At 38.2% G+C, this 24,043-nt stretch overlaps 1 protein-coding gene across 1 annotated transcript in view; it reads right to left on the bottom strand.

The window, feature by feature from the left end:
• Nucleotides 1-24,043, bottom strand: part of Ada2b (Transcriptional adapter 2B) — an 81,835-nt gene that overhangs the window by 7,679 nt on the left and 50,113 nt on the right. Inside the window, exons 9-11 of the mRNA XM_081729954.1 lie at nucleotides 16,328-16,377; nucleotides 7,804-7,963; nucleotides 4,535-4,597 (exon numbers count right to left, since the gene is read on the bottom strand). Of these exons, the coding sequence (XP_081586080.1) occupies nucleotides 4,535-4,597; nucleotides 7,804-7,963; nucleotides 16,328-16,377 (273 nt within the window). The remainder of the gene's footprint in view (nucleotides 1-4,534; nucleotides 4,598-7,803; nucleotides 7,964-16,327; nucleotides 16,378-24,043) is intronic.

The following is a 24,043-nucleotide window of genomic DNA, read 5'->3' as shown; positions in this document are numbered from 1 at the left end:
AGTGGGAGAACTCCGAGAAAACCCACGTGCACGGTGTTTGTCCACCACAAAGTCCACACGGCGCGAGCTGGGATCGAACCAGGGACCCCAAGCACCGGAGGTGAACGCTCTACCACTGAGCCCCCAAACTGTGGTGAAAGCAGACAGTGTATTAAAATATAAGGTGAAATTGTCTCTAAAACCCAGTTTTTTTAATTTTTTTTTTTAATGTTGCAGATACCTTAAGGTGAGGGAAGTTTGATGGCAATCACAGCCTTCTACGACAACTATTTGGTACCTAGATCAATTTAAAGATGACGCATCGACTTGAACATTGCTCTAAGGAGAAGGTGCGCGATGTTATTAATTTTTTAGGGGCCAAGGGACAGAAACCATCTGACATTCATCGAGAATTGATGGAGGTCTGTGGAGAGAGTGTTATATTGCAGAAACAAGTGTATGTATGGTGCAACGCATTCGCAAAAGGTAAGAAGACTCTTGACAGATTATGACAGAAGTGGCAGACGGCAACGTCCATCACCGACTACTAAAATTCCAAAATGAAATTACGTGTCTTTTCCGTGACCTTTTCGTTCCCAAACCATAAACATTCTCAAGAGCGAATTTGGGTGCGAATTGGGCCGAATTTTAATGCATGCGATAGGAGCGTGTTTTGCTTGCGATTTAGTGGTGTCTAAAGACCACCACAGACATTTTTGGTGATGAATTTTGAGTTTTAGAGAACAAAATTTTTCGGTCTATACTTATATTTGTACAGATAAAAAAAATCGTGACCCAAAAGTTAAATTTCTTGACTTCCATGACCGTTTTCTGATTTCGTGACTTTTTCATGACTCGTGACCGATAGACACCCTATATGTGATGTCGATGCGACAATCCATGAAGATAGAAGAGTGAAACTGCATCACATTGCAAATCTCGTAAGTTCCGTGAGGAGTATCGTCCATAACCAACTTGGCTTCAGGATAGTGTACGCGCGCTGGGTACCAAAACATCCGAGTGAGCACCAAAACACATTTCAAATAAGCGTTTCTCTCTGACCCATCTTACACGATATGCCCATGAAGGAAATTCATTGCTTCATCGCATCATAACGGGCGATGAAATCCCAATAATCCTATGGAAACCTAAATCTAAACACCCGAGCATGATACGGAAACATAAGTCGTCACAGCCGACCAAGAAATTCAAGACCACATCATCTGCCAACTGTGTTTTGAGACCATCAAAGTATTATTTATGTTGAATTTTGACAGAGTATGAGCATTACTGCGGACACACACTGCCAAACCATGAACAGGTTAAAAGCAGCCATACGTTAGAACTGAAAAGTGGCACTATGAAGGGGTATTGTTACTATAGGATAATGCACGACCACATGCAGTTCAATGGACCCGTACAAACATCATGAATTTCAATTGGGAAATTCTTGTTCATCCTCCGCACAGAACTGATTTAGCTTCTTCTGACTACCATTTGTTTGGACCTCTAAAGAAACATGTCTGTGGGCGGTATTTCGATACAATGGAAGAAGCACAACAGGCTACGATTACCTGGTTAGGGAATCTGGAACAACATTTCTTTGCAAATAACATGGACGATTTGGTGTTACGATGGAATGCATGTTTGGACAGCAATGCTTCCTACGTCGAATGTTAATGTGATACCATGTATCAAACCTGATACAGCTTCAGGTATTTATCTATACATGTTTTTTTTCAGTAAATCGAAAATTTGCCTTACTTTTGATGCACCTTTGTATATATATTATACATACTAACAAAAGACATAGAAAGAATTAACAAAACTATTTCTTGTTTTTGAGCAAGTAACTTTCAACTCACAAGTCTAACCTATTTTGATACGTACTCTTACAACACACAACTTTGGATTCACTAATCTGAAAGACAGCAGCAGGAAAGGAAATTTTGGAAATAAGTTTTAAAATAGTCCGAATGTGCACCTTAGATGGCTAAAATATTGGATGAACTTTGTAGCAGCGATATAAGTATAAAGTTATTTTCATGCAGCAAAGTTTCATGGCACATAACAGTTGAATAACTTACAGAGTAAAAGTAATAGGTACTTTAAGAAAATCGCAGGACCTACAATTATGACGCCACGATAGGCAGATGGCCATGTTAACAAAATTTATTGCACTTTCTAAATACATACGACTCAATTTTTGTTTACATACATATTTCATCTCAACCACTACAACAATTCCACAGTAATTTTAATAATTCTACAGAGGCTTATATGTTTTCATCCGAACAAACTGAAGATGTTTATCTAGAATATTCCACCCTGCCATCATCGATTATTGAGTTGATTTTGAGTTTAACGTCCCGTTCAGCAGCGAGGCTATATGAGACGTGGGCCTACTGATTAACGTGGAATCCGAACTACATGAGCTCCCGCCGGGAATCGAACCCGGATCTCCCACGCCAAAGGCGCGTACGCTAACCGCTTAGCCATGAAGGAACTCCATCATCGATTATACTCGATGTGATAGATAGGTATGGACCACTACATAACATCGCAGTTTCCACTGCAAAGGTTTTCCAGACGTCATTGGAAGTGCACGCTCGAAGTGATAAAAGGAGCTGTTTGAGAAGTCTAAAAGTCCTATAATGAATAGGACTAGTATCTAGATTCGTAACGTCAATATCCTCGAGCGGAATAGCATTGATATCAGTTGCATGCGTCAGCATGCGTGAGTAGAAGGCGAGCGATGTTTTGTTCGTCTGACGTAAGCTTTGTCCTGGTGCAGTTCAATACAATGGGTGAGGTTTCCACACAATACTTGCATTTCGTCTGTGTAAACAGGGGATAAGGCATGTTCTTCATAATAAGTAACACTGATTTTGACACTTTTTAGACCTTGCGAATTTAAAGCTTCCCTCTGTAACAACCATAAAACCTTTTCAGAATTTTTTTTATGCATTGACGCAAAATAGTTAACCAGCCTTTCTAATGAACATCTCTGTAGATGATAACCCGAACTTTTAACACGACCACTTAGATAAATCCACGTGTCATCCATTAGCTAGGTGGCGCTAATACAGCCTTCTCATCTTACTCTTTCGCTCTGCGATATACCGTAGTCATGTACGCACGCAAGCCTTGCGGACAATTTGCAGCCTCAATTCCTGATGTATTGCACGATGTACCATTGATTTGCCCTTAACACACTACAGTAATGAGTTCTCACACGCTGCCATATCCCGGATTTTCTTAAACTCAGTTCTTGTAAGATTCAATGACGTCCACTCTGGATGTGATTTTTTGCTGGTGACGTGGGTTGTGGAGGAGACTTTTAGTCATTGCATTAGCAGTGATTCGTCTTACCACAAAGATATCCTTCTCACACTGTTCTATTAGGCAAGAAATGCTGAAGTTTGTATGAGAAAGTAATCATAGCGTTCCCTTCTTAAAAGTGACTTTTTCGGTGGCATTTTACCCATTATAACAAATTCACTCTACTATATGCCCGCTGAGAGACAGCTACAAGTGTGTGTAGTTTTGTTGTATTGTGAAACCCGGTTTGACAGATGTCAATGCCTGCAAGTTGTTAGGATGGAAGGATGGAAACGTATCTGCCTCTGTATATTAAATACATAAAGAAATCACTTCTTTGGTCGAAAACAATGTAAATGTAAATGTAGACTCTACTTCTAGGATTACGACAGATTGTATGATCGTCCACGAGCCACAATAAAACAATTATCACCTTCCAGTGACCATGCCTTCATCTTATGGAAGATACGAATGATCAGAAAAATTAAGCTCACAAAGCCTGCAGTGAAACGTATACATATTATTTTATACAACCAATACAGTCAACAGATAGTATTTACATTAGGATATTTTTCGAAATGTTGGTTGAGGCACTTGTCGCATCGTGGGATGAGTTTGAATATTCCCTCCTGGTAAAAACCTTGTCCTTGCATGTCCAGCCATGTTGTCACGAAGTGTTTCACCTCCTCATCTGAAGCAAAGCGACGGGCTTCTACGTGCACTTTCATTGAAGCTTGGGAACAGGTGAAAATCGCTTGGGGCGAGGTCCAGGATGTAGGGAGGGTGTTCGATGATGTTCCAGCGAAACTGCTTCAACAGTGTGGTGGTCTTCTGGGCTCTATGCGGGAGGGCGGGCGTTGTCGTGAAGGAAGTTGACACTCTCGGTGAGAAATCCTAGTCGTGAATTCCAGCCGCGGTTACATGTTTCGCCCACAGAAATCCAATAACTGAGCAGACTTCTTTGCGAGACCAGTTTTCCAAATGAGTCGCCATTTGTGTTTACTTAAAATTAGTGTTGTACATGGCAGGTGACTTAAAGTCCGCACAGTTGTCAACTCCCTGTATTAAAATTACCAACCACTCCTCATTTCTCTATAACAGACAAAACTCCAGAAATATCGGCCTTGCAAGTTTAAGTTCTGATCCTCCCTTTTAACCAATTTATTTTGTCATGTATAACTAACTAAATGCATTATTACCTTACATTAAGACAGAATACAAACTTACTACTAACCTTCAACAGTATAGTTTTCCATGTAATAAACTGGGATGGTTTCATATTTAGGGCATAACACAACTGAAATGAAAACAGGATATAGAATATTAATATAAAATGGACAATTGAACATATATTTATACAATAATGTTATTCTTTGGCCTGGAATTGGAAAACAATTAGTACTTAGAAGTACACAGCCAACTGACACTAAAAAACAATCATCACTTTTTACCCTCAATATTTAACTCAACGAATCCCAAACATTTTTACGAACTAGATAATAGCAAGAAAAGAAAAACGTGATCTTGCAAGGATTATTTATGAAGAGACAGGACATTTTCTTTAACCATCTCTCTCTCTCTCTCTCTCTTTTACAATGCATTCTAGTCACTGACAGTAGTAAGTGCACGAAATTCATATTTGAAAAGAGACAGGTACTTCTATTTCACACTATCTTATTATTTATGCTGAATTTGTATTATCAAACACCAATACGCTTTCATGCTTATTAATTCTCTTTACAAATTTCTGGTCCCCGTGAGGAACTGAATACAAATTATAAACTCCGTAGTATGAAGTCTTACTGTTTTCACTGGTATTCGTTTTTGTTTCACTTGAAGAACGTACCGTAATAAGGTTAGTATTTTTTTTTTTTTTTCAAAAATGAAAAATTAAATATTTCAGTTTTAACGTCCCACGATTATGTCCTTCAGGCTAAGGCAGACAATGATTAAAGTGAATGAGGATGAAAGAATGGGTGGAATAAGAAGTGGGAGGAAACGGGAGTATCCCATGAAAACCCACAACGGAAACAATGTTATCCACTACATACTTGGCCGGGGATGGAACCAGGGACCCCACGCACCAGAGGTAAGCGCTCTACTACTCAGTTACCGTACCCTCCTATTACTTTCGAAAGCTCATCTTTAAAATACAGCAAATATTAATTGAAGCGAAACTTCTACCATGCGACTAGATCGGCATTTGCGTCTGTCCGTGCTTCTTTTTCCATGATAACTTTCGTAAAACTTACGATTTTGAAGAAACTTGGTTTGCGCCTTCCTTCAACTTATAGAAATAACCCTATTATTTGGTTGCAATCCATCAAAAATAAGGGGGTAAAATCTACTCCATATTGTAAGTTTGAACATGCAAGACAATTTTCCAATATAAACCACGTAAAAATTATTCGATTATGACAAAACATAGTGTATAGTTTCTTTACGGCATTATGTTCATATTCACAACTAATAATATAAGATATTTTCAGAGGGAACTTTATTAAAAGCACCCGGACTTTTATAGATCAATGTGGGTTTTACTAGAGATTGAGACTTATTGCTGTTGTTTGGGGACTTGGACTTATTCCTGGAATTAGTGCGAAGGAGGAACGCATAGCATCACTAGGGATTTAGGATTTAGATTTCTGGGCTTTCGGCATCTAAGGCCATTTAGCACGTCATGTTTGAGGGATGACGTCCCTCAGCGAGCACACTATCCGAGCAAAGGGAAGAAAGAAAGGATTGGGGAAGGAAGGAAGCGACCTGAGACCTATAAGTTAGGTACCACCCCGGCATCTGCCTGGTGTGAATGAGGAAAACCCAGGAAAACTTTTCGTTGTTGGCTACCGACAACTTGATCAACTTGTATACTTTCCCTATGCAGTGCAGGTGAAAGTCTTGACTGTTTCCTCGGAGACCTGGAGCGTTCGGCAAGTTCACCACACATTTGACTGATGTCTTCCTCTATGTCTACCTTCAAAGCCTCGTCATGCAACATCTTTATTCGCCTACTGCAGGATTCATCACAGGCTCAGATCTCCCGACCCTGAACTTCTGGAACCAATGTCTAGCGGTACGTTCGTTTACAGTATCCTCCCCAAATGCATGACGTATGTGACGACTTGATGCGGTTGCTGACAGGCCCGCCTTAAAGTCATACAGCAAACAACTACGAATGAGCTTTGATACCTTCATTTCTCTTCGACACTGGAAGAGCTGTGATTGCTGTGTGCGCGCAACGTGCCTCAATTGGCGCAGGCAATAGTCTCATTAAACTTCCCATCGTTTTTTCCGGCGTGTAAGTTACTTCGTTTATCTAAATTCATGGCGCAAGAGCCCTTAGGCGACCAGGGCTTACCGGCTGACTTCTGGCTCTCATGCCATTGGGGTGATGTATGATTACCACATCAGTTCCCTTCACCGTTAATGCTGGATTTTAAGATTGGTGTTCGCTACTTCTTTCTTTCAAGTAGCTCCCCAATTGTCCTCACGACGCTGGGTGGACACCGCAATACTAACACCATCTGGAGAGTACGAACGGTCACCCATCTTTCCCCGCCTCCTTTGCTTTTAATACTAGCTTTCTAGACCAGAGTTCGCTACTTCTTTCTTTCAAGTAGCTCCTCAACTGTCCTCACGCCATGGGTGGACGCCTCAATGCCAACATCATCTGATGAGTGCGAACAATCACTAATTTTTACTCTGACCAGGTCCGACTGATCTCAAGAGAAGTGGTACTCCAATGCGACTAGGACGTTGACCAATTACACAACGAGTATGATTTTCATTGACGAAATTAGATGCTACCACTAGTACACAATCATCCAACTGTTTCTTAAAACAACAATAGTGATTAATACTAGAGATGGCCAGAACCGGTTTTTCGGATCCAGGTCTGGAACCGGTTCTGAAAATCAGATCTCCAAGAACTGGTTCCTCGCAAAACCGGTTCCGCTGTAACCGAAACTTTGTGACCATCTCTACGCTAAACCCGAGCTGCTGGCAGGCTGTGAACAGTGTGCTAGATGAATTGGTGGAAGCGGCAGGTAGGCGCCCAGGCGGCGGCCGCTTGTCTCATTTGGCTAAATAAACTGACTAACTGGCAAACTCATTGGCTAAACAGGTAAACTGGCCAACTCATTTGGCTATACACCCACTGGTGGACCAAATTTTTTTCTGGGGGCAGAAGCGGGTCTGGGCGGGGAGGGCACAAGCGCATGGTCCTTTTTGCAGTGTTTTGAAGGTGAACTTTGTGCCTCCTATACGGGTCTTTGGGGGCTTTCAAATCCAGATCTGGAACCGGTTCCTAAGATCCGGTTCTGGAACCGGGTTTTCGGATACAGATCTGGAACGTTCTGAAAACCGGATCTCCGAGAAGCGGTTCCTCGTGGAACCGGAACTTTGTGGCTATCCCTAATTAATACAGCACTCATAGAAATCATATAGTTCGTTTAAATGCACTTCAGGTATTCTAAGTAATTTAAAGCCTGTGACTGTACGTACCTTCTTTTCTTGGGACGAGAGAAGCTGATACCCTGGCAGGTTGGAAATATTTACAGTAGACATGTCTCCACACGTGTCTGCTCCTTCGCCATTGCTATCCAAGTAACTTCGGGGTTGTGTGGGTTTTCTTTCGGTGGAACTTGAATCTTCGCTTCTTTCTCTATCAGAAGAAAATAAATAGTCTCAATATAAACGTTACATCTCACAAAGCAACAACAAAATTTTAAAATTAAAATTTAGTTAAAAATAGAAATAAGAAGAGGAATTCACAAGTCATACTAGGAAAAAAAAAAGTATCGATTTCTACCAACATCCCATCTATATAAGTTTACTGCAATAGAAGAAAAAGAAGACAAATGATTGTAAAATCTATATTTAAAAAATAATCAACTTACGATATACATGCATATTATTTTCAGATAAGGTTTAACTCCACAGTTCATAAGCTCGGAATTAGTCAAAGATTACTGTTCACGATAAATTTATTTCCTAGTTTTATTATTATTATTTAAAAGATCTATAAGTGGCCACTTGTAGTGGACATCTACCGAGTCCATCAGAAAAATGTATACACTCTTTGTCAGTCTGTATCAGGATACTGGTATTGACAATTGTTCTGAAATTTAAGTATGTTGTAGTATGGTTTTTCGCCCAACAGATGTCAGCAGTGTCAATTGTTTTGAGTTAAAATTATGTTGTAGTGCGGTTTTTCGCTCAACAGATGTCGGTCCTGTCAGCACGGTTAGTGAGATAAGAAGATGGCAGGAGCACGTTTGACATCCGAGCAGCATAAGTACGTTTATATAAGTGTTGGGAATGCTATCGAAGTGCAGCGTCACTGGAGAGGGGAGTTCGGTACTGAATCACCAACCCGCCTAACAATCAAACGCATTGTTGACAAATTTGAGGCGCATGGAACGATTTGTGGTATTCACAAAGGAAGATCGGCAAGAACGCCTACAGCAGCAAGTCCTGCATGACAGTAGCGACATCTGTTGAGCGAAAAGCCGTATTACAACATAATTTTAACTGAAAGCAAATGACAATGTCGACAACTGTTGGGCGAAAAACCATACTACAACATACCTAAATTTCAGAACAATTGTTAATATAGGATGACAAAGAGTGTATACATTTTTCTGCCGGACTCTGTATTAAGACAAAAATATAATAAGGACCTAATCAACAACTAGTAATTTAAAAAAAAAATATGTAGCTTGAATTTTCTTATTCTTTTTAGTGCTGGATGGAAAACGATTGACACTTTCTTAGTATGCACATATGTCAGCTCCGTATGTGCCATATATTTCGATTCTCGATCTATGGTGCTCTTTAACTTGGTGGAATACAAGTACAATTTTTGACGGTTTTTCCCTTCTTCGATTTTCTCTCTTTTTAACTCCTTTTATTTTTTTCTATGCTTTATTGACATCCAAATTTAAGTTTATGCAACAAATCTCTTCAGATAAACTTCCCAAAATTCCAACAAATCGGTGCTGAGAACTGGCTTTCTTAGAGGAACTTGAACAATTCATCAAGGATTTTCAAATCTGGATCTAAAAAACAGGCAAGTTAACTAACTCATTCACTCTATAGCCTATTCAATGTCGCGTTCACAAAAGCTCTCCACTGACTTCTATCCTTAGACAACTGGATCCAGTTTCTACTTTGTATTCCTATTTCTTCGAGATTCATCTTAACCCCTTCAGTGTGGGTGGCGAGTTAACTCGTGTCTTCAAAACGCACCTGCTGTGCGGATGGCATATATATACGCTTTCATTTTGATTTGGCTATTTTGTATTGCGTATGGCGAATATACTTGCCCATAGTATGTGTACTGTTATCCCGACAATATTTAACGAGTTTGCGCTCAGCTGGTTTCAATTGTTGCTTAATTAAAAGAAGAGGCAAAAAGAAAGAAATTAAAATAGAGTTTGTGCTTCGTCAAATACAGTTTTCATTCTATGTTTTGTTTGAGAGCAGGCAGCATAGTAATGGCGTCAAAACGATATTCCAACGATGCTGACATCGAAGAAGAGTTATTAATTAGTGATTCTGATGTAAGAGATTTTGAAACAGATTTAGAGTCAACAGGTTCGGAGTCGGAGGAAAGTGGTGATGGCGCTTTTAGTGATAATGACAAAGAACTTGCACTTTTTACAGCGGTTCGCATCTGAAAATTACGCACTGAAGGGGTTAATATTGTCCTCTCATCTGCGCCTAGCTCTTCCTAATGGTCGTTTTCCGGTTGGTCTTCCAGATAGAACTTTCAAAGCATTCCTACTTTCTTCCATTCTGGCTACATGACCTGACCACCTAAGCCTCCTAGATTTGATGACCATAACAACGTTTGGTAAACGATATAAATTATGTAGTTCCTCGTTATGAAGTTTCCGCCATTCCCCATTCCCGTTCCTCTTGGGTCCTAATATTCGTCTAAGGATCTTGTTCTCAAACACGTTCAGTTTACGTTCTTCCCTCAAAGTCAGCGACCATGTTTCGCAACCATACAGCACAACAGGCATGATTATTGCTTTATATATTTTAAGCTTCAAATTCCTCGACAGAATTCGCGACGATAAAAGGTTTTGAACTGAATAACACGAATTCCCTGCTTTCAGTCGAATATCGGCAACAAAGATCATAATGTACACTCATGTCCAAAATTATTGTCGCGTGTCTATGAATATGTTGTTCTACGAATATAAGTTGATAACGAATTCGCCCGGTATTTCTTATAATGTTAGTATGTGTATAATCGGCAAAGACTTGTGGCAAATTTCACGTCAAAAGAGCAGTAAATAAGAAAAAGAAAACGAAAACAAAATTTTCTTGTCCAGTTAGCAACATTTTGTTTTATACATACTAATTTCCGTATTTATAATTTTTTTAATGAAATTTACTACAAATATATATTTCTCGATTATACACACAGTATCAGTATTAAAAGTACCCTGCAAAATCATTTTGGACATGAATGTATTTGTGCAAAAGAGTAGGGTGGTATGCCAGTTTTTGAATATATATATAGAGAGAGTTCGATCACCCCTATATTCTCCACATATCATTCCATGCGTTTTCTACTTCTGAAACTGAAAATGGCGTTCAAAGGAAGAGGTTTCGATACCATCCCAGACATCCAAAAGGCTTCCACTACAATTTTTGGAGACACTTCCGAAACAGGAGTACCAAGATTGCTTCACCAAGTTCTACAACCGCTTCAATGCATGTACTGACTCATTAAGTGTCTATTTTGAATAAAGGGTATTATATCTTGTTTTTCATTTCTCACTAGTCACCTTCCCCACTGTACAGAGAAACTGGTCTTCCCAAATAATGTCTAACCAGCTTCATTTTTTTAAACTGTCTGCAGGAATTCTTTTTCCTAGCCTTTACTAACACGTTTCATTGGTTTTTCGTTCGAGACGCAGCTAGTTTTCATAATTCTTCTTTCCATTCCTGCTGGTCTAGTGGCTAGAGCATGTGCCTTTGATGCAGCTAGTCCCGGGTTCGATTGCAGGTGGGAAAGCATTAAAAAAAATTGAACCCATTACGATAGTTCGGAGTTGAACTTGACCTATAGGTCCTTGCCTTGTACAGAATCTATGCTGAAAAGGGACGCTAAACTTTAACGAACTGGATTCCATTCTTCTCCATACACATGTTTCGAATAATTTGAGGAACATTTTCGTTGTTCTTTCGTAATGTCCATATTTCTGCTCCTTACAGCACAATACTCATCTCGAAATGTTGGATGGCACTCTTATGTTAACTTCTTTATTTAACACTCCATACAATATGCTTTCTTCTTTTATGTCGAAAGTGGGTCACATCTATCTTTGCTTTCAATGCCCACTCTTTTGTTTGTTTAACGTTCCAGAGTTCTGTACTTTTTAGGCCAAATGAGCCCAATGATTAATGAAAGTGAATGATCGTGAAATTAATTTTTTGTACTCTTCCACCGGGAATCGAACCCGGGACCACAAGCATGCGCTAACCACTGGACCAGCGGGGAGTGTTAATGCCCGTTCACTTTTCTGATCGTTACCAATAATGCTATTACCACTTCTACTTTCTCTTCTGCATTTTTTATAATAGTCACAGTTCCAAGTCCCAATGTTTACTTGTTTCAAATATTTTCATTTCAGTTTCCACAACAAGAGCAAAGCATATATACTAAACATTTCTGTCCCCTCTCAAATACAATTTTCACTATACATGTTCTGGGTTACTACTTTACATTTAACACACTGCAGTATCTTTGCCATCAGATGAAAAACTATTTTTAAATGAATTACTTACATTATTTAATTTCCACTAGATAGCACATGATATAGAACAATGATGAAATTACATGAAATCTTGGCCACCGGATTAGCGGAGAGTCAATATTTGATTACCGCTAGCTGGACAGTTGTCCTACAGTAACTGAGCTACCAGTGACATAACTAATATTTCTGTTTTGGACTTCATTCCGCAAGTTTTACTGGTGGTTCATAGAAGTAATCCAATGACGATGGATGTCAGTTGAGGAAGTTATGGTATCCTATATATCTACTATGCGCTCAATACTCGCACGAACAGACTAACGATATCAGGGTGCTGGATTGAGATATCTTCTGTTATCTCAAATAGTTCTTTTAACCTGTTTATCAACACTGTAAACACAATCTGTTATTATACTAGAAATTCCTTTATGAGGTAACTTACAAAAAATACTTCTCTTCATTTACGACAAGGAAGCAATTATGTACTTGAATACACAAAAACATTATGTACTGTATGAGGCATTTACAAAATCAACATACACATACTTCCCGGCTATAGCTGTTATTAGTTTACACTCACACGAGTTCAGTAAACGTGTTTGTTGAACGACATGTAGATATACTCACATTTGTAAGAAAAATGTAAAATTCCAAGAAGCGTGAAATGAAGCCAGCCTATTTGAAACACATGCAAAGCCATTATATTATATAATTCTCAACCCAACTTATAGAAGAGCTCCTTCATGGCTAAGCGGTTAGCGTACGCGGTATTAGTGTGGGAGACCCGGGTTCGATTTCCGGCGGGAGCTCATGTGATTTGCATTTCACGTTAATCAGTAGGTCTACGTCTCATATAACATCGTCAGTGTATGAATTTTTCTCTGGGGACCTGTTTCCTTAGATCCATTTGACCAATTATTTCATCATCACTGCTTCCTAAAGTCTACAGGGTAAGTTTCGTCTTCAGTTCTCCATTATTAAAAGTATACGAAAAAATAAACTTTTCTTTAATTGCATCTGTGTTTTCGACAATCTTCTTGTGACTCAATTCATTTTTGATGAACGAGTAAGAACTTCAAAACCAACCATGTTTTTATGACTCATATTTACATTAAGCAGCATCTGTAACTAATCAATAAGCTAACACAGACAAGAATACGTGCAAATAAAGTGCAACTTGACATATTTTTTTTTTATCGAATCATGCAGCTTGGTCTAGTAAATAAATTTTGTTTGTTTTAAATCTTTAGTAGTGTTTTTCGTTTCTCTGATGGATTTAATTTAACACTTTCAATTCTAGGGTTATTTAAATTGACAAAGTCCTGTGTCCTGGAGAAAATAAGGGTTATTTTTAAAAATCCTATCTTCTTAAGTTTTTACTCTAAATGGTTGAAACTTTCAGAAATAAAAGAAAAAATACCAATCTACTAGAAGATACCAGTTTCCGAACAAGAGCTATTTGAAAAATCATTGCAAACAATAACTTTGTTTATTGCAAAGTAATAATACTAAAGTTTATGAATGATAATGATATACCTTCTTTAGTTCTCTTTCTACAATGACTGAAAGGCATTCTTGGATCAAGTTGGCCAATAGATAATTTACGAAGCACTCATAATTACTTTCTCAAATAAAAGAGCATACAAAATTCATTTCTGGTTAGTATTTTAAATTTTAAATGGACATGTCGTTCCCCAACGACACTCAGATTTAACGTAAGTTTACAGCCTGTCGTTCCGGAACTACAGTAGGACTGAAAGTGTTAACCCCAGAAACCACTGATACATACAGAGTATCATACTGTTCTTCCTGTTTTTAACTTATTTTCTAAATTCCGATCTTTCCTTTCAAAGTCCCTTATTGAACTAACACTACTTTAGTATAACTTTCACATCCTTTGATTTATGGCATTTAAGCTCAAAGATTTCGCTTCTGGGACGGAAAAAGAATTTGTGAGATCACAAGCGTAATGAGCCCACTGGTAGCTAAAGTGTATTTGCATATCCAAGCATTAATTATTGATATGGGATAGTACATGGCTTTCAAAAGAAGGCAAATATTTTGCTAGATTAATTATTCGCGATATTCAGTAACTATCCATGATTCCAATCTGGTCGTCCTTTGATCTAGTTTCAAAACAAACTATTTAGCCATACACGATACTATGGAAGTTTTGTGGCATTCAACGTTTATGGCAGTGTCAACTTTAAAACTTCTCTCTTTACATAGATAGCAAAGAAGCAAAACAGCTTGGCTTATGATTTCGAGACTTCATTGCTGACCAATAGATCTACACGTTATTACGTCTCTAAACTATCTGTAGTTATCACAGACGTTCGTGACAGAATGTTCAGCTTCTCGAAAACTTCGATTATTTACAACAATATGTAAACACTAAATAGCTCCATTGTTAAATTTAGCTAACATCTTTAAAAACACAATCCCAGCTGATTAATTGATTATTTGGAACGTACACTCATGTCCAAAATTATTGTCGAATGTCTAGAAATATGCTGTTCTACGAATATAATTTGATGATAACGAATTCACTCAGTATTTCTTATAATGTTAGTATCTGTATAATCGGCAAAGACATGGATGTGGCAAATTTCATGTCAAAAGAGCAGTAAATAAGAACAATAAAACGAAAATAAAACGTTCTTGTCAATTTAGCAACATTTTGTTTTACTCATTCTAATTTTCTTATTTATAATTCTTTTCTTATGAAATTTTCCACAAATATACATTTCCTGATTATACACATAGTAACAGTATTAAAAGTACCCTGCAAAATCATTATCAAATTATATTCTTACAAGAAGACAGTTATAGATATGCGACAATCATTTTGGACATGAGTGTACATTCCCTTGTAGCTTTATACAAAACGAGACAACCACTACACGGTTTTGTGCCCTCACTGGAGATCGAAACTGAAACTTGACGCAAAGAAAATACGTGAGTAGCCACTTAACCACGAAGGGGAAATTTCATTTCGGTATTTGCCTCTTATAATTAAGGAAAACAAAATCTGGGATTTGAACTCACGACTTGTTAAAAAAAAAAAAATCCTACCGCGGTCTCCAGTAGTATAGTAGAGTCCCTAAAACTCTGCATTCGATAACTCGGTCACATTCTGGCAGGGCGAAAAAACCCCGCGCGCACAGACCCGTTCAAGTATTTTTCTGAGTTTTGTCTTATTAGGTAAATTACTATACAGTGTGTATTCATTAATTTTCATTTTCATAAATAGTAACGGCTCTATGCCTTCATAAAGTACGTACTTTTCCTTCGTTTAAGGATAACTGGGCAGTTTATTCTGTTGTATTCTCATCCAACCAATACATACAAGTACAGTACTGTATTTTTTGAGAAAACACTCTGTACTTATTCTTTTTTAAATCCCATTCCCGATAACCCGGCATTTTCACAAGCTCGGTCACCCTTCGGTCCACATTAGACCGAGTTTTCCGGACTCTATTGTATATCTACGATATCAGTGAAACCTAGTAAAAAATATTATTCTTTATAATGGTAGCCATTTCCACAATAATACAATGAAAAATCAACAAGATCACCACATTAAAAGCGGATACAAATTCTCAGTTAAAACACTTTTAACATAAGAAAATATTTGTATATTGTCAATAGATATGCATTCTATCTTATCAATTAGTGAAGATTATCACATCTTTGCAAAGATATAAAATTTCTTGTACCTTCATCAACAGTTTTACCTTCAATCTGACAAATTTTAGACAGAAAAATACAATTACTGAAGATTATCATTAAAAGAAGCCCTTAATTTCCACGATTTATCCCATTATCATGTAAACACGATCAAAAACCCGTAACGTACAAAAAACCTTACTGTAATAATACTACACAAGTCATATTCATAAAATCCTGGTCAACCATCTTACTGTGGAAAGCTCTAAACTAATTTATTGCATTATTATTAATGTAATAACTCTGTCAGATCTGAATTCAAACTTCACTATTACATAATGTGATATAGTCGTGGGCTACTAAATGGTTCACCAGATTTTTTGAACGTGACTTTAAAAATAGTTACATAATGTAAAGCAACTAACACACATATATAAACCACAACCATGTACAATATCCCAAATAAACCAGAAGCAATCACCAAAAGCGCACATGCACAACTCTATTGTAGAAGCGAAAGGATTGCGCATGCAGAAGCAAAGATTAAAACTGAATTTTAGCTCTGTTTTTTGTTGACCTATACTTACTCTTTTTTTGCTGTCGTTGAAGAAACTGAGGGGAAGGACCCACTGCTACCCTAGGTAAAAGGGAAACTGATACAATCTATACTTTGACTTAAGTTTTATTAAGTATTTACACTCTTTTCACGACAAGCTGCATTAATTTGCAAGCAGAGCTAATAACAAACATTCATTCATTCATGAAATATAACGAAACAAATCAACTTCTCCGTTATATTTACACCACTTTTTGTAATGCATTGATTAATACCTCAAGGGATTTTGTCAGTTATGAAAGGAAAGGATTTAGAAACGTAGGATATGTTTGAGCTTTTGCGATTTGGTAAATGATTACGAGATTAAACAAAAATATGGCTATGCAGATAAATTCTATGGAATTTGCTACTAATTCAAAGTGGATTTTTTGGGACCAGACGAGTGGACTGAAAGTTAACAAATTTGGGTCACGGGTACCAGACCAAGACGAAGTTTTTTTTTTTTTTGAAACAGATGGGGTCTCAGGGGAAGACTTTACCGGAACATGTAAAAATAGTAGAAAATGACCGATATTAGTGTCGAATTCATAGTTTTCGTGGTAGCTAAGATCAATAGTGAAACTCTCTGATCGCAAAATGAAATCTTTGAGTTTTACGTCCCACGGTTATGCCGGTTAGGCTAAAGGAGACGGTGATGATGAGTAATGAATGAAATGGTGGAATGAAGAAAGTGGGAGGAAACGGGAGAACCCCGAGGAAACCCACGCACACGGCGTTTGTCCACCACAAAGTTCACTTGGGGGGGGTATCGAACCCGGGACCCCAAACTCTCTGATCGCATTAACTTTCAAATTCGCCCCATTTGGCTGTGGACCGGGGGTCACGGGGAAGGGGGGAGGGGAACAGGAGGATACTGAGACATGTGAAAATAATCCAAAATGACCGATATTACTGTGAAATCCAATTCAGTTACCATTGTATGCGAGCCAGGGTTCACCTGCGGTGAGGGGGGCATTTACCGAGACACACAAAAATTAACCAAAATGACCTATATTAGTGTCAAATCCATAGTTTTCGCGGTCACTGATATGAATGGTCGCGGTCGCTCATACTCCCACAGGCGTTGGATTCCAAATACAGCCCCCATGCGAAGAATGGGTATGTCAGCTAGTAATCAATATATCCCAGAATTTTAACTCCTAGTTCAAATAGTTTTCTAAACTTTAGAACTGATTAAGTTCTTTAAGATGGAGACGAACTATTTATTGAAAAATGGTGTACTATAGTGGATAAATTACCATCATACTTTAAATTTCCTCATGTTCTCGGCATCATAAAATTCGAACGCTTTAAATATTATATAGTCTGACCTTCAGAATAGGACATTAAGTACATTTTACTGTAAAGCATACGAGATTTACAAATCGAATCGAACATTTGTTATTTACCTTAATATCATTCGTTCGTATGTTCAAATGTATTTTTTATTTTTTAAATACGTAAACTTCCTTCAACAATCGACATAAAGCAATAAATTATATTACTTATATTACACAATATGGAAGTATTCTTATTTTTCAATAGCCATGAAAATCAACAAAAATAATACGCTAATATACTATGTATATTAAGCTTTGTCCACATTCAACAATTAGGATGCCAATCTTCAGTTAATACTATTATGACGGCTGATCTTTTCCCTTGTAACACCCCGTTATGTTTCCGGTGAGTTCATATATTTATTAATGCAGAGGAAATACGAAAGGGTATCGTCAAGTTTTAATTATCACGAGGACGTTATTAAGATGTGATGATGAAATTTTGTCAGTGTTATGTTTATTCTTATGTGCATGACATTAAGGAAATTGGCTCCTAATGATATTATTATTATTTTTTTACAGGGTGTGCCAAAAGTGACCAAAGTGCAAGATGGATAAGATTGAGGCTCGCAGTGTGATAAAGTTTCTGCATTTGAAGGATAATAATGCCAGAAAAATTCATGACTAAATGAAGGTTGTGCATAGAGCTCCCTCGTGGCTAAGCGGTTAGCGTACGCGCCTTTGGGATGGGAGACCTGGATTCGATTCCCGGCGGGAGCTCATGTGGTTCGGATTCCACGTTAATCAGTAGGTCCACGTCTCAAACAGCCTAGCCGCTGAAAGGGACGCTAAACTAAAATCAACACAAGATTGTGCATAGCGGTGATTGTCCATTATTTATGACACTATTGTAAAGTGGAACAGGAAATTACAAACTGGGCATATGACCCTCACAGACGACCCAAGACGTGGAACACAGTCCCTGACGGACGATGTGGCCACTGAGTGTTTAATCCTCCAAGACAGACGTGTAACCATCCAAAAGATTATGAACGAGACTGGTCTCAGTTATGGTAGTGTGTGTGGAAAATTATCCATCACGAACTTCACATGTCTAAGGTATCTAGTCACTGGGTTCCTCGTTTGCTGACACCTTTTCAGAAGCACCAGGTTATTCACCTCAAGTTGCTATCGACAAAGCAAGGAGGTGTGGCTTCCAGATATTGCAGCATCCACCTTATTCTCCCGACCTCGCACAGTGATTTTTTCTTGTTTCTACAATTGAAGAATCCGTTGCGTGGTCGCGATTTTAACAACATAGATGATGACATTCGTTAGGTGGAAGAATGGTTTGAAGTACAATGTGCAGACTTCTATAATGACAGTATTTATAAAGTGAAGAAACGCTGGGAGAAATATGTAAATGTGGGTGGTGACTACATACAGAGAGGTCACCAACCAAAAAACACAACAATCCCTGTATCCTGATTTTTTTTACTATGATAATTAAAACTTTACGATACTCCCTCGTATAATTTCCTTTAGAAATTAGTGTTTACTGACTGTAAAAGGAAACGTTTCAGTTAGTGCTTTAACTTGTATTCGAAGTATCCCTGATTCAGGCCCGTAGCCAGCCCAAAAATGTAGGGGGGGGGGAGTCGGCTGAAGTAACGGGGGCCCCGAATCAACCATATTATAATTCATTTGCAAGCCTACCGTGAAAATTTTAGGGTGGGCCAGCAAAAATTTAGGGGGGCGGCCCCCTAGACCCCCGTGGATACGGGCCTGCCCTGATTTGATTCTTGAGAATCTGGTTTCTGGAGAATCTATGTTCGTTTGTCGTCGGAGCAGTTCTACCTCATTTTACCAATTCTTGTCTTTTGATATTCACATCTTTAAATATTCATCACATACTGTGATATGTTAGCAAGTGTGAACAGGAACGTTCTCACTTTGTAATCGTGAGGTTCTGATTTCGAATACGCGGCCGAATGAAATACTACAATTTCTCTGCGTGATTGTGAAACACTTAGAAATACTATTTGCTAGAATATTTTTGTCGATATATAACACCAAACTTGGAGGATGAATAGAACAGAGTACCAGCAATAAGTAATTAAGTTGTACAAAGATAGACATGCAGGTCCGGTAGCGCATCTCTTCTGTTAGCGTTGTGTCCTCGCTTGTAGTAGTGTTACACCACGCTCAGTCAGGAAGCAAAAACGTGAAACCAAACGCCAGTAAGCCTCGCTGACGTCAGAAAGATACAATATCACAACGTCAGTGTGTTCAAGTGGAGGAGAATAATTTGTCTCTGGGAAATGGGTGTCATACTGTGATATTTTGACTCGTACAGAGCATACTGCTACGACCCTGACGCTTGTGTGGAAACAGTAGATAGAAGAGGGGTCATAAGCACAGACGAGCGTATACTGGTCCACGCAATGCGATCACAGCACGGAATCGTCGCCATTTTGCGCCAATGGGTATAACATACTTTTCAGGTAATTTCACAGTATTGGCTCGACGCTGGAGTACAAGATGGTACAGCTCGATGCTTGTAAGTCCAAAACGACTAGAGGCAGTAAGACCATATCTTGGCTAGGGGTAATGGCGGCAGATCCGCATCTTTTCTTGCACAGTGTCATCATGGATTCAGGTTTAAATTTTTTAATAGGACGGAGTCATATGAATATCATTTTGGAATAGCTTTCCACCACAAACATTTGACGTTAATGCCAACTTATTTCTAATTAAAACTTGTGGTCGCTTGGGGCACAATGTAACATTATTCAATTGTGCTAATTTTCCTCGTAGATTACTTTGGTCTGATCGGGAACCATTTTACGGGGTGAGACTCAAAACACTCCGAAGTCGAAAAATAAGGACAAAACTAATAAGAACGACAAATATGTAGTCATAGACTTCAAAAATTTTGAAGGCATTAGTCCTCACTAAGGATACTCATTGATAGAAATTTTGGTATCATTCCTCCAGTAACATGGAAAAAAATAATTTAAATTCTGTCCTACATTTCTCTGCCCTGTACATCAATTTCAATCACTTTCAAAACAAGAGCATTATGAAAGGCAGTTCAATACATCATGATAAAATTGCCATCAATTGATGTTTAAAAAAACTGGCCATTCATCTGGTTTACTAAGGTACAAACCTAATAGCTTGGTCCAAGTAGAACTGCATGACACTTTATTTATTACTACTATTATTTATTTCACTTGTCCGTTTCAGAGCTTTATTACAAGTACACTAACAAAAATAATCTACCTACGATTATAAGTAGAAGCTTTCCCAAAAAAGCTTAATCAAATATTGATTTAAGTTTTCAATTTGGTTTAATATTGATTACAAAAGTTGTAGAATCACGTTCAAAAGCGGATTTCTCCGTGGATTTCCTTGTCATTAAGTTGTATCAGTGATAGCTAAATAGCTGTCCATCCGGTTCAGAACTAAGAAAATATATATATATATATTTTTTTTAATTCTATACGTAACTGGCAAAATGTGTAGCTGGCCATGTAATATACACGAGTCGAGATTTGATTTTTAACTTCGGCGAACATATTTTCTTTAACTTTCTGATTAATAAGTTCGATTCGGCAATTTAAGACAGTGGGTACCGAGCCGATTATTGGAAAAATGCAATTTCAATAAAGTTAGTTTCAAATGTTCGTAGCTTGGGCCATATTCACCTAGATATGCAACACGATACGCAGAACAGACTAAGATTCAGGAAAATGTATGACCATCGCACATTTAGTGATCTGTCAGAAAATAGTTTCCAAACTATATGGTTCTTACTTTGTTCCGATCTAAAATACAGTAATATAAATTAACGATCACTCTTGTAAAGGAATTGATTCACACAGTTTTTTCTTTATATATATATATATACCCTGTAAAGTGTGTTTAAAAAGTATCGAATCTTTTGTTGACAAAAATCCATTTATTGATTTGGAAATCCGAAACACTAATCTCCTTCAAAGTAGTCTCCTTGCTAATGCACACACTTCTCCCAGCGCTCCCACCATTATTGGAAACACTTCCGGAACGCAGTTTTTGGAATGGTGAGCAATCGTGTCGTCGCATTCCCCATAAAGTCTTCTTTTAACTCAAATCGAGTCCCTTTTACTGGCACTTTCAGCTTGAGAAATAACTAAAAGTCTCACGGAGCCATGTCGGGTGAGTAGGCAGCCTGACGACACACAGGAATGTTGTACTTGGCGATGAAAGCCTGAATAAAAATTTCGCGGATACTCCCCTTATGCTCAAATTCTCGCTCAAAATTGAATGTACCGATCCGATTGAACAGTTTCCGTTTGGATATCGCTGCTCAAGTTTTTCTGTCATTAAAAAAAAAAAAAAAAAAAAAAAAAAAAAAAAAAAAAAAACTGACGACCACTCAGTACACGTCTTCACTTGTTGGCTGACTGCCAGCGACTGACGTTTTCTGCGGATGAGAAAAAAATTCACGACTGCGAATGCGTGATCTGCATTTACAATGGAGAAAGTCTCCCGCGCTTCATTGGTTTACGCGGGAAAAAAAAGGTTCGATACTTTTTGAACACACCTCGTATACATATAACGAAGATTTGACCGCCGAACTAACAAGGGAACTTTCCGATTTAGTGAATTCAATTGCTGAAAATGATTACTAGCACTGAATTCAGCACCAAAAGAAACAGAGAAAAAGAGGGTGTTTAGTGGCAGACCGTTTACAGGGTGGGAGTTAAGTGAGGGCAAAGTATGAAGATAGAACGTAGAAAAAGTCTAGAAATGCCATATTAATTTTGAAACGAGTAGAGGGATTGAGGTCAAATGTTGGATATGACGAATGCATGTAGAGTTCTACTGAATAGACGTAATGTGAATCATGGGGGACATCTGAAAAGCCGCCATGTTGGAATTAGCGCAAGAATAATATACGGAAAAGGGATAATGTGACATATGGCTCTTGACGCACACCGTCTACTGAAATCAATAATGGAAAATACAGTTTGAGATTTCTGTTTAATTGCAACTGTTAGGGACCTTAAGAATGATTTGTGAGGTTGATACAAAAATGGAGACGACACATTTGAAAAACGATGAAGATGGACAATCGGGCTCGTCACAGCTGTCTCCGGTATTGAAACTGAAGCAGTAGTCGACAGATGTCATGAATGCGCCAGGTGATGTTTGGAAATATCTAGTTTTGTAGAAAGCATATCTAATCATAGCTTGGAACCTTAGTGCTGTAAACTGCAAGTGAATGAGTGCAAGTTAATGAAGTTGTCCCGTTGTCATATTTTGAAGTCAGACGACAGAAAAATGGTGTCTGTTACATATTTTACGAATTCGTATACGTACGGAAGAAGAACACATCCAACGGTTGTATGAGTGACGCGCAACCATCAGGGATAAGGAGTCGGATAAGTTGAACATTGTCCAATTTCTGCACTACTCTTTATCTTTACTAGTTCTCCATGAAACAGCGAGCAGCAGCAGTTTTATCTGCTCTATAGAAGGCCAGAAAACGTCAGTCATGAACTCTCTCAGGTTGTCCTTGGTCATATTTGCACTTTTACCAGCTTATGAATGAATATTGGGTGGATCTGAAAGTTTGTTGGCTGGAAAATGGTCTCATTCACGTCATCATTACGACAGTATTGCTACATTGCCATAGCGTGGAACACACCTGTTGCAGAGGTTTCAAACTGTATTGGCCACTATTGATTTCAATAGACGGTGTGCGTCAAGAGCCATATGTCACATTATCCCTTTTCCGTATATTATTATTGCGCTAATTCCAACATAGCGGCTTTTCAGATGTCCCCCATGATTCACATTACGCCTATTCAGTGGAACTCTACATGCATTCGTCATATCCAACATTTGACCTTAATCCCTCTACTCGTTTCAAAATTAATATGGCATTTTTAGACATTTTCTACGTTCTATCTTCGCACTTTGCCCTCATTTGTCCTACATCCTGTATACGGTCTGCCACTAAACACCCTCTTTTTCTCTGCTTCTTTTGGTGCTGAATCCAGTGCTAGCAATCATTTTCAGCAATTGAATTCACCAAATCGGAATGTTCCTTTGTAAGGAAAATCAAACCTCGAAATCTTCTGCTTCTTTGGGGATTCTCTACTATTAACTGCACTATTCGCGACGAGACAAGTTGCGTGTTTTCCATGCTTTATTACTCGAAACATGACCAACTAGACATCTGCTGACATTCCACTTGGTTAATATTTTGACTTTCACTCATGGAATACTGTTACTGAATTGACCGTGTTATTTGAACAAGAAATTCTAGCACGAGATATTCATTTTTAAACGTGAGCGTACAATAGGCATGAATCAAGATTACAATACTTTAGCAGAAAAAATACAATTTTTGTTCAATATTATTACTAAGTTACTGG

Source organism: Thermobia domestica, chromosome 11 (genome assembly GCF_964235325.1).
Source record: "Thermobia domestica chromosome 11, izTheDome1.hap1.1, whole genome shotgun sequence".
NCBI lineage: Eukaryota > Metazoa > Arthropoda > Insecta > Zygentoma > Lepismatidae > Thermobia > Thermobia domestica.
The sequence above is the reverse complement of the archived record's forward strand: the minus strand, read 5'-3'. Positions and strand labels throughout refer to the sequence as shown.